Below are 11,842 nucleotides of genomic sequence, written 5' to 3' on the forward strand. Positions count from 1 at the left end.
TATATATATATATATATATATATATATATATATGTTTGTATGTATATAAACCTGTTGTGGTCAAGTCAATTCTGATTCATAGTGACTCTATAGGACAGAGTAGAACTGCCTTGTAGGGTTTCCAAGGCTGTAATCTTTATGGAAGCAGACTGCTTCATCTTTCTCCCATGGGTTCAAACTGCCAACATTTTGGCTAGCAGCCAAGTGCTTAACCACTATACCATCAGGGCTCCTTGACATAACATAGCATAATATATGGTATAGTTTTTACTAAGGCCCTTGGGTGGTGCAAATAATTTGCATTTAACTACTAAAAAGGAACGCTGGTGGTATAGTGGTTAAAGCTCTAGGCTGCTAACCTAAAGGTCTGCAATGCAGACCCACCAGACACTGCGTGAGAGAAAGATTTGTCAATCTGCTTTTGTAAAGATTGCAGCCTTGGAAATGCTTTGGGGGCAGTTCTACTCTGTCCTATAAGGTCACTATGAGTAGAATAGACTCCATGTCAGTGGGTTTGGTTTTTTGGTTTTACTAACCTAAAGTTGGTGGTTCAAACCCACTCAGTGGTGCTATATAAAAAAGGCCTGGTGATTTACTTCTGTAAAGATTACAACTAAAAAAAGATTATGACCAAAAATCCAATAATATAGTAGTTCTCATCTGTAGTGCAAGGGGTCACCATGAGTCAGAATCAATGGGTTTTTTATAGTATATACTAACATAACACAGTAGGACATAACATAGCATAATAATATGGGTCCTCAGAGTCTCTTTTCTTACAACAGGACAGTCCCATGCACTGTCTTCCCTAATCTCTACCATACCCCTGCCAGGTGAGCACTATGATCCTATTGTACAGATGAGGAAACCAAGGCTCAAAACAGATGAGCCAGGACTTCCACTTACTTGCCCCTTTGACTGCAAGTCTCGGGTGGGGATGGGTAGACAGGAAGACCCCATGAAGTGGCCCACCTGAATGCCTGTGCTCACCTGCCCTGCAGTGTCACTGGCCTCCAGCACGGTGGGACCAGGCGGGCAGATTGTGCACACAGAGACCACCGAGGTTGTACTCTGCGGAGATCCCTTCAGCGGCTTCGGCCTCCAGCTCCAGGGTGGCATCTTTGCCACTGAGACCCTGTCCTCCCCACCCCTTGTGCGCTTCATCGAGCCTGACAGCCCTGCTGAGAGGTGAGCCTGCTGCCCCACGCCTGTCAATCTCCAAAATTGGGGGCTCACAGATATCCAGGAAAACTGAGTCACAATACCACGCCCCAGCCTTGACAACCATATTGTACTTAGTCATCACATCAGTCATCACAAGCCCCATTTCATAGATGAGGAAACTGAGATTCAGAGAGGCTGACTCACTTTCTCAGGGTCACACAGCTCGTGAGTGGAATCCCCAAGACTTAAACCCGTCTGTTTGACAGAGTCCATGGGCTTAATCACTCCATGTACGTACCTTATAAAGTCCATGGCATTATGCCCATTTGATAGATGAAAAACGAAGGCCCAGCAAAGTCAAGACCTTAGCCAGGGCCATTTGCCAAGTTGCTGGAGGATACATAGCTGGCCCAGGGGAGAGCTGAGAGGCAAATCCAGCTGAGGCGGGAAAGGCCCAGCCAGGCAGTGTGGGCTCGAGGTCCTGGCCCTGTCCTGCATGGAGACCTCTCTCCCATGGAGTTTTAATGCTGGCCTCTTTGTCGGGCTGCCCCTGGTTCAGGTGTGGGCTGCTGCAGGTGGGGGACCGTGTCCTCTCCATCAATGGCATTGCCACCGAGGATGGGACGATGGAGGAAGCCAATCAGCTGCTGCGGGATGCTGCTTTGGCCCACAAGGTTGTGCTAGAGATTGAGTTTGATGTGGCTGGTGAGTGAGTGACCCTAACAGCCCCATCCCACTTTGGAACCCCTGCGCTCCCGCCCCTCTGTGTCCTGCTCCTGCCTTGTGCAAATGTTCCTCCACCTCATCCCATTCCTTGTCTCTCCCTGCTCCCTGTGTCCTCAGGAACCCTTGCAGTTTATGACTAAGCACCAATGGAAAGAAAGGCATTGGCTGGAGAGGAAGATATTCCTCACACTAGTGCTGGGCTCGTGAGGGATTTTTGTAGTGGGGCAGGGCCTGATGGGGTGAGAAGTGCTGAAAATACTCCAAGCTCCTGATCTTCATGGCTTAGTAAAAGAACCCAAAACAACTCGTGTTAGAATTCTGCTGTGATGTGGACATTCTGTGACTTTGGGCATGATATTTCCCTTTCTATATGTAAAACAGAATCTTTCCACTACAGGGGCATGGTTAGGGTTAGATAAGTCATGTGAAAATAGCCTGACAAGGCCTGGTGCACAGTAGTGCTCAGTTCTTCCTTGCTGAGTAGAACTGGACTGAGTTTGGCTATGGGGACCCCAGCAGGGAGTGTGAGGTCTGGGTTCTAGCCTCCACTATGCCCTGACGGGCTGAGGTGGTTGTTTTGGGCAAATCTAACACTGTGCCTCAGTTTTCTCATCTGCCAGGGATTGAGATAGCGATTATTTGGGGTCCTTCCCAGTGGGGCCTATGGGCCTGGGGCCAGGACCCCTGAGGCCCCTCCTGTGGCTCTCATGTCATCCATGTCTGTTTGTACCCAGAGTCTGTCATCCCCAGCAGCGGCACCTTCCATGTGAAGCTGCCCAAGAGGCGTGGTGTGGAGCTGGGCATCACCATCAGCTGTGAGTCCCCTCACCTGCACAGCCCTCCCCACCTGCCCCTCAGAGCTTACCTGCCAGGAGAAAGAACTTGCCACACTGTGAATGGTGACTTCTGCTTAAACCAGCATTTCTGGGATAGGCCACAAGGTGGCTGGGTGGGAGGGCCTGGCTAGCTTCGATCCTGGTCTATTTTGCATCATCACCTGCCTGTGTGTACTCAATCAAGACCTGAATTTCAGAAGCCTTGGTTCCCAACTCTGCACAATAGGGGTGCCTGACCTTATAGATCTACTGGGGGAGGGTGTGCCTGAAGTAACCTTAGTTCAAAATGTTTTGGTTTTCAGATAGACACTGTGTTTCTGGTGCCCACAAGTAGGCACTTAATTCACAGCAGGGGAACAGAGTAGGTTCTGGGGGCGAGGGAAACATGAGAAAGACACAGCCTCTCAAGGGGCTTGCAGTTTGCTGGGGGATAGGCTCAGGAGGAGGGAAAAAGAGGTGCTGTTTATTGAGCACTTACTATGAACTAGGAATCACGCTAGGTTTTGTGCCTGCAGTATCTAGTTTCATCTCACAACATCCACATGTGGTCCATGGCACCATCCCCATTTTTAAAGATGGGAAACTGAGGCACAGAAAAGTGAGCTAATTTACTCTCGATCACCCAGCCAGTAAGCAATGAGACTAGGATGTGAGCAGGCTGTGGGGCTCAGAGTCCATGTACCCCACTCCTGGGCCAGCCACCCCCAAGACTGAGCCAGTCAAAGCTGGAATTTATACTCCCTTTCCCTCCAGCGGCCAGCAGGAAGCGAGGGGAGCCCTTGATCATCTCTGACATTAAGAAAGGCAGTGTGGCACACAGGTAGGGCTGTGCGGGCATGGGGCGTAGACAGTGGCAGTAGGGGTGGTTACAGCCCCTGCATGTGCCAGGCTCCTTCCCACCCTCACCCCACCTGTGCAGGACTGGCACCCTTGAGCCAGGCGACAAGCTGCTGGCCATTGACAACATCCGCCTGGACAACTGCCCCATGGAAGATGCTGTGCAGATCTTGCAGCAGTGTGAGGACCTGGTGAAGCTGAAGGTCCGGAAGGATGAAGACAACTCTGGTATGGCCCCACCACCCTGCCCTGCCCTCCAGTCCTACAAGGGCCCAGCCTGCAATCTAGGGCTCTCTCTGGATAAGGAAGGGAGACTGGTGGGTGGACTGGCTTATGGAGTCCCCTTGAATGAACAAATGGAGGAGAGGCAGCAACATAGCCTGGGACCTACTAGGGCCTTTTTGTGGGGGCTGGGAGTTTGATACCCTACCTGTATCCTCCATGCCTAGCACAAAGCCTGGCAGAAGAGACCCCTAAAGTGAACAGATGGGTAGGTGGGGCTGTGAGTGAATGAGAGAATGCATGACTGAATGGGTGTATGTGTGAAGAATAAACAAAGGCTGCAAACCCAGACACCTCTGAGGCTAGACAAATGCCATAAATGAGCAAACTGGATAAAAGATCAGAAAAATTCTACAGGTTGGGGAGTCAAAAGGGAGGGGTGAGGACTGTGGCAACTGGAAGGTGAATCCCCTATCCAAAAAGGCAGCTGCCATCTCCAGTCTTGTGAAAAAGGGTTGCTACTGGGCAGATTTCTTATTTTTTAAAGAGAAGTTAGATGTCTGGTTTTCCACCATTATCATATCATTATTTTGTGTGGTGTATGAAACCTGTAGTTTTATATGTTGTGCCCAGCCTTTTTCTATCCCTTCCCTTCCTTCATTCTTTCATGTTGATGGTGTTTGGGCTGAAGAAAATACTTCTGGATACAGAAGATGGCTTGAGTCCTCTAGTTGAATGGTCTGAAGTTACAGCGTGAGTGAATGGATTACTTAATGAGGGAGTGAATGAGTGAATGGGTGTGTATGTGTGACTAAGCAAGAATGCCCAGGCTGCGGGGGAAGTGGGAGCCCTGTCCTCCCATCCTTGACCCTCACCACCCCACTTGATGGGTGCCCATCCTGTAGATGAACAGGAGACCACAGGAGCCATCAGCTACACAGTGGAGCTAAAACGCTACGGTGGCCCCCTAGGCATCACCATCTCGGGCACAGAGGAACCTTTTGATCCCATCATTATCTCAGGCCTCACCAAGCGTGGTCTGGCTGAGAGGTGGGTCTGGGCTCCATGGGGGCGCGGGGGTGGACCCAAGGGCCCCCATGATGTAGGAGCTAGGCTTGGGGAACAGCCAGATTAGATTCTGACCTTTGTTCTGAGTGTTATTGGGCCAGTCACTTCCCCTCTCTGCACCTCTGTTTCCTCATCTGTGAGGTGAATATGTTAGCCCCCTGTATCCCAGGGCAGAGATACGCTGGCCCCTGCAAACCTCCTATTCCCAGATAAGTATTGGATAAAAGTGTGTTAACCTTCCTCCCAGCCTGTCGTTTCCACAGTTTCTCAAAAGTCAGCACTGTAAGCCTTTTTTGGGCCACTGTGTTGTCTTCATAGTATAGGAAGAGCTTTTCCTGAGGCATCGGTGGCTGTCCTCCAAGGCCCTTCCTTTAAGAAATGTGTGTGAAACTGTGACAGCCAGGGAGCTGTGAGAAGCGGGGTGTCCCAGGGCCTGTCTCAGGCTGTCCTAGGTGGGGGAGCAGCTGGGTCTGGTGGCCCAGGAGTGGAACGGGCCCCATGGGGGTCACAAGGTAGCCATCCCAACTGTGCCAGGAGACAGAGCAGGCAAGGAAGCAATGAACTCCCTGACACTGGGAGGGGCACTGGGAGGAGCTGGCTGTCAGGGATGGGGTAAGGGGAGCCTGGCTAGTGCTAGAGGAGCAGGGAGGAGCAGACAGTGGAACAGGCAAGAAGGGTGAGATTCTGGGGCTCAGGCGGTAGGATGTAGCCCTGTTGGTGTCTCCGCTCCTGGCGTGCCCTCTGCTGGACACCCGGAAAACTGCAGGGACTGATGTAGGGCATTCTGACCTAATACCCTTGTCAGCTGGAGCATTTGCTGGGTACCTGCTGTGTGCAGTGCAACATACAACCTCCCTACCCTCCTGAGTCTAATCCAGCTCAGTGCTGCCCAACAGATATATAACACAAGCCACAATTTTAATTATCATTTTTCTGATAGCCACAGTAAAAAGTAAAAAGAAACAAAATTAATCTTAAATATATACTTAATTTAATCAACAAGTAACTAATAGGAAAATATTAAGATACTTTGCACACTAAGTCTTCAGATTCCAGTGTGCATTTTATCCTCAACCCCATTTCATTTTAGACCTGCCACATTTCAGTGCTCAACAGCACAGCTTGGGGGACTCCCTTCTCTGTATGTGTCATTCCTGACTCACTCACTGCCTGATGTCCTCAGGGAGCATTCTGGGCAATGCTGGCCCCAAGGGTACACCTGGGATTAACCCTCCAGGAAGTCACCACCTGAGGGCCACATCCACATTAGGGGTTCAAGATCCATGACCCCTGTTCTCTGCCTCTTTCTGTCCCACCCAGGTGTGTTCTCGGCACCTGCTGAAACTGCTTTTCCCACTCTCAACCCTGGCTGCTCCTTAGAACCACCTTTCTTAGCCCCACCCCCAGATCTTCTTTCATTGTGTGGAGTGGAGGGTCTCCAGGTAATTCTAATGGGCATCCAGTGAGAGAATTGCTGGACCAGAGCAATGCTACCACTTGGTTTATCAGCCCCTCACACCACCCTGTGAAGCCAGCTGGGTCTGATGGATAGTATTGCCCATTCTCTAGGTGGGGAAACTGAGGCTCAGAAAGAGGGAAAGGCTACCTAAGACTTTCTGCTGGTAATGAAATATGCATCCTTTTTTTTACCAATTCCTCAATTATAATTTGATGAAATAAATATTCCCATCTGCATACCTCTGTTAATGCAACCCAAGATCACACTGTGTTTCACTAGAGTCATTCAGGCTCAAGACTTGGGGCTTCTTCAGGTTCCCCATGGGAGAGCCCCCTCTAATGTCCTGGGTGTCTAATCCCCATCTCCTGCCTTGTGCCCCCTCCTCAGGACTGGTGCCATTCACGTTGGGGACCGCATCCTGGCCATCAACAGTGTTAGCTTGAAGGGCCGGCCACTGAGTGAGGCCATCCACCTCCTACAGGTGGCTGGTGAGACCGTCACACTGAAGATCAAGAAGCAGCTGGACCGTAAGCCTCACCCTATGCCCTAGGGACCACCTAGGACCGGCCCATTTAGGAAAGGGAAGCCTGCTTCTGTGCTTGGCTTTGCATGTGCAGCTTCTCAAAGACACAGCCCCTTGCAGGTGGAAGACTACCTGCTAGAGCTGAAGAAACAAGGGCTCAGAGAGGGGCATGATGGCCCCAAGGTCACACAGCTGTTGTGGGATAGAGGCAGGGCTTGAACCCAGGACTCCATACGCATGCTCTTCATCAATCCTGCCTGTTAATATATCTGCTTGTGCTTTATGGTCCTAACCCGTGCATTCCTCAGTTTTCCCAAATATGTCCCTAAAACCTTGGTAGGGAGGCCACCATTAGCAGTGGAAGGAGCCTGACTTCTAATCTGGGCTCCACTGTTGCTCACCAAGTGACCTGGGCATGCAGTTTAGCCTCTCTGAGCCTTAATTTTCCCATCCATTCACAGAGCTCTTACTAGCGTAACACCTGGGTGATTAAATGAGGGAATACATGTGAGCAGCAGGCTCAGTAGGGACTCAGTGTCTGTGCATTCCCAAACCAGACTGAGTGGGGAAACTGAGGCTCATTGAGTCTCTGTGTTTCCCATTGTCCCTTGAGGTCAGAGGCCAGTGGCAGTGATATGCCCCTTTTTCCCCAGGCCCCCTTCCACCCCGCAAGTCAGGCAGCCTCAGTGAGGCCAGTGATGTGGATGAGGACCTGCCCGAAGCTCTCAAAGGCGGCCTCCTGACAGCCGGGTTCTCACCTGCCGTGCCCAGTGTGGACAGCGCTGTAGAGTCCTGGGACAGCTCAGCCATGGAAGGCGGCTTTGGGGGCCTAGGTAATGCCTCAGAGTCCTTGGACAAACACTATGCTCTCCTCCCTCTAGCCACTCCTTTCCTAGCTATCTCCATTCTTTAGGGACAAATGAGCCATTCTCTGGGCCCCTTGACCACAGTTCGATAACTACCTGTTCAAATTTCCTCACCATGAGGTGAGGGGCCCAAACAGCTTTATTTATACTCTGCCCCTCATGCCTCACCCAGTGCTTGGCACACAGTGTATGCTCAATCATGTCTGTTGCATACAGTTGAAGATTGGGAGATAGAGAGCCCCTTCCCACCATGTGAGGAGCTCTGGTAGCACAGTGCCTAAGGCACTTGACTGCTAACCAGAAGGCTGGCGGTTCAAACCCACCAGCCACTCCTTGGAAGGAAGATGGGGCAATCTACTTCTGTAGTGATACTGCCTCGGAAACCCAAGGAGGGGTCGCTCGGAGTCGGTCCGACTCGATGGCACATAACAACAACAACAACAACAACATCTCACCTTATGAGGCCCACCCTATAAAATCCAGCTCAGATAAGACCCCCTGCAGTGCCCCCTCAGGACACAAGCTCCCTCCATGAATATTGAGACCCGCAGGTGGCCTCAGGGGAGTGTCTGAGTTCAGTGGCTGGTCTGGCCTCTGTGACCCAGGCAGCAGGGACTCTCAGTTGGGGGATTAGCTGGAGGGAGGCCTCAGGTTGCCTCAGCCTCTCAGCCCTGCTCCCACTCACTGGCCCTTACCTGCTCTGGATCTTGGCTCTTGCACTCTTGGTGGGGGTCTTCCAGCTTATCCCTTAGGGCAGGAGCTTCAAGCTCCCAAAGGTAGGGTAGTGGTGAAAGCATTGAGTGTCCCTCTCTGGCAGAGGGTCAGCCTGGCCTAGCTCAGTGGAGCTGGGGCAGGGTCCCAAAGCTGGGCATTAAATCTATGTACTGAATGAGAGGGACCCTGGGGATTCTGGGCATGGGACTGGGGTGGCAAGGCCTCTGGAAGGTCTATGTAGCCATGCAAGCCCAGAGTAGAGCAAAGACATCTCCAGTGCCACCCAGGAAGACTGGGAAAGGGGCAGGGAAGAGGGCAAGGTGAAGGCAATAGAGAGAACACAGATGCTCCCCTCTCTCCACCTATCAGGTTCCTATACCCCCCAGGCAGCAGCCCAGGGTGTAGCCCCCCAGGAGTGGTGGCCTGGCCACCTGAGGAGCAGCCCCCCACCCACGGAACCCCGGAGGAGGAGCTATACCCCTGCCTCTGCAGACAAGAGCTTCCCTGAAGAAGAGGAGGAGGAGGAGGAGGATTGGGAGCCACCAACTAGGTCTGTGGTGGGAAGACCATGAGGGAAGAGGCAGTCGTGGTCTCTTGGCTAGGTTGGGTGGGAGGTGTGATACGGAAGAATCTTGCCTGGCCCCTGAGCAGGGGACCTTCTGGAAGAGGAAGCACTGAGCAGAGCCATCTATGCTAAGCCAATTTGGGGAGAGTGCAGACTGTTGGGAGCACAGTGGGTTGAGGTGTAGAGGTGGTTTGGCCTTCCCAAGTCTCAAAGTCTCCTGTTCTCAGAAGAGCAGCAATGGACTCAGAGCATGAACTCAGACCCACCTCACTTAGCAGATTGTTTGATGGCCTTGCAAGGGCTTCTACCTCAAAAGCCTTGGGTTGGGGGTGCAGTTGTTTTCTTAGTATCGACATCGAATGACAGCCTCATCGCTGGAGGGGAAAGCTCACATAGAGCAGGCCCTATTGGGCAATGGCCAACCTGTCCCATCACTGTACTTGCCTTCTGCCTAGAATGGCCTTCCCTCTTCTGTCCTGGCAAATTCATACTTATCCCTCAAAATCCACCTCTAATTCCCCTGAGATGGCTCTGCTCAAGTCTGTGAGCTTCTCCAACTTTCTCAGGCAAAAGGAATTCTTCCTTCCCTCCTCTGGTACCCACAGATGCTCTTGTGAGCCTCCTAGTGGCATCATTCACCTTGTGTTGTACCTGGATATCATCTCTTCTGTGTGATACCCCAGCTCAGTGTCTGATACCTAGTGGGTGCCTCTTTTACTCTGTGAATGAATCACCAACATCTAAGAACAGGGGCATGCCTCATCTACCACCAATCCCTGTGCCCAATAGAATTGACTTGAATAGAGTGAATGCCCTTCAGCTTCAGTTTTCTCTTCTGTAAAATGGGAAAGGAAGGAGGCAACGAGTTCACTTTATTCTCTGAGAGGCTCCCATAAGAGAGTGAAGCTTTTGTAAAGGAGAATATATTCTGCCAACCATAGTATGTTTTATAAATGTCAAGAAGCTTGTAAATGGCAGATTCAAATGTGAAAATGTGAATTGTCACCATACCACCATACCACGTGACAGAAGTTGTGGGGTGGTCTCAATCCCCCCACAGCACAATTATTCCATCCTTTCCATTCCATCTGTGGCCTTGCTGGCTCCAACTCTATTCCTGTCACTGTCCCACAATGCCATGTGTCTCAGGGGGCCAGGGGCTGTCCTCTGGGGTTACACTGTGGATCTCCTCTCTGTCTGTCTGTTGTCTGTCCGTCCGTCTCTCTTCCCAGGCGTCCTGTGTCACCGCTCTCCACCCAGTCTCATCTGCCCCTGTTCTAACTGGCCACCGACAGTCCTGGTCGCCCCTAACTGCGTCTTCCCCCCATTTCGTGTCACCAACCACTGCCCTGGGCCCCAGCACTGCCACCGAGGACGTTCACCTGCCTGTTTGCCCGCCTGCCCGCCTGCCTACCCTATGGCCCTGAAGCCCAACGCCGGGCCCTAGTGCCCCGAAGAGTCCTCAGGCCTCAGTCCACCTGCCTGCTGCCCACCTGCCAGGAGTTGACCCTCTCTGATTCCTACGTTACAGCCCAGTTCCTGGCCCTGCTGGTGAGGAGGGCTTCTGGCACATGTTTGGGGAAGCTCTTGAAGACCTGGAGTCATGTGGTCAGTCAGAGCTGCTGAGGGAACTGGAGGTATGGCCACCTACCCTGCAGGCTTGAGTGGGACACATTTGTGTGGGCACTAGGGTGTGTTTGCTCAGCAAGCAAGTTGATGAGGGCATGAACACATGTGACATCTGTTAGGTGTGCACTCACCTGTGTAAATGTGTCTTCACACATGTGTCGACTACGCATGGTCATATGTACAAGTATGATTGAGGGTATTATGGTAACACATCAAGGTGTGTGAACATGTGAACATGTTTGACATCACTGAGTGCATTGGGAGCATGTGCGTATGCATGTGTGTGAGCATGTACATGCATGCACAAATGCAAAGTGTATTTGCACAATATTTGTGTCTGCATGTTAACATTCACTTATGTAGGGAGTTTTGGTGTCTTGTTGTGTGCATGTGTGATATGTGGATGTGGTTATGGGTATGCCCTATGGAAGCCTGTGGATGTCGGTATCATTGACAACATGAGAGATGAGGGCCTATTGGAGCCCAGAGGGGAATGCAACTTTGTGTGAGGTCAGCATGGCTCACAACAAAATAGGCTGCTTAGGAGGTAGTGATCATGGGAGGATTCAACTAAGCCACTTCTGAAGCTCCTTGACATTCTGAGAGCAGAAATTTAAACCTTTATTTTATCTGTGCCTTTATCCTCTTTTTAATCTTAATATTGCTGATTGGGGCCTTTCTCTTTTTTTCTTCATCAGTCTTTCCAGTTGCTAGGCTACTCAAAGAACCAGTTTTTTATTTTGTTAATTATTTCTCATTTCATTGTTTTCTATCTTATTCATTTCTGTGTTTAATTTTGATATTTCCTTCCTTCTACTTTATTTGTATTTAAGTAATCATATTTTTCCTGGCTTCTTAGCTCCTTAAGTTTTAATCTTTCATATTTACTAACATAGTACATTTAAAGCTGTGAATTTCCCTGTAAGCACTGCTTTGTCTGTATTCTACCAGTTTTGATTTATGGTACTTTTATTGTCCATTCAGTTGCAAATATTTTTAAATTTCCAGTGTGATTTTACTTAAGGTCTTGAATTATATACAAGAGGTTTTGGTTTGGCACTGTTTACTTTTGTTTTTATTTTTTAACCCAAATTTTAAAGCCAACTCATATTTGTTTCTAATTTTCATGCACTTTGGTCAGAAAAGGAGCTCTGGTGGCATAGTGCCTAAGGCATTTGACTGCTAACCAGAAGGCTGGCAGTTCAAACCCACCAGCCACTCCTTGGAAGGAAG

The 11,842-nt window shown here is 50.4% G+C and overlaps 1 protein-coding gene across 1 annotated transcript in view; it reads left to right on the forward strand.

Annotated features, from left to right (window-relative positions):
* GRIP2 (glutamate receptor interacting protein 2) overlaps positions 1–11,842 on the forward strand; it is a 62,099-nt gene that overhangs the window by 39,218 nt on the left and 11,039 nt on the right. The window contains exons 12-21 of the mRNA XM_007950613.1: positions 1,002–1,188; positions 1,724–1,869; positions 2,625–2,705; positions 3,480–3,546; positions 3,646–3,791; positions 4,691–4,835; positions 6,700–6,839; positions 7,489–7,668; positions 8,785–8,965; positions 10,512–10,617. Of these exons, the coding sequence (XP_007948804.1) occupies positions 1,002–1,188; positions 1,724–1,869; positions 2,625–2,705; positions 3,480–3,546; positions 3,646–3,791; positions 4,691–4,835; positions 6,700–6,839; positions 7,489–7,668; positions 8,785–8,965; positions 10,512–10,617 (1,379 nt within the window). The remainder of the gene's footprint in view (positions 1–1,001; positions 1,189–1,723; positions 1,870–2,624; positions 2,706–3,479; positions 3,547–3,645; positions 3,792–4,690; positions 4,836–6,699; positions 6,840–7,488; positions 7,669–8,784; positions 8,966–10,511; positions 10,618–11,842) is intronic.

This window comes from Orycteropus afer, unplaced genomic scaffold (genome assembly GCF_000298275.1).
Source record: "Orycteropus afer afer isolate SDZICR_OR568_19922 unplaced genomic scaffold, OryAfe1.0 scaffold00282, whole genome shotgun sequence".
In the NCBI taxonomy this organism is placed as follows: Eukaryota; Metazoa; Chordata; class Mammalia; order Tubulidentata; family Orycteropodidae; genus Orycteropus; species Orycteropus afer.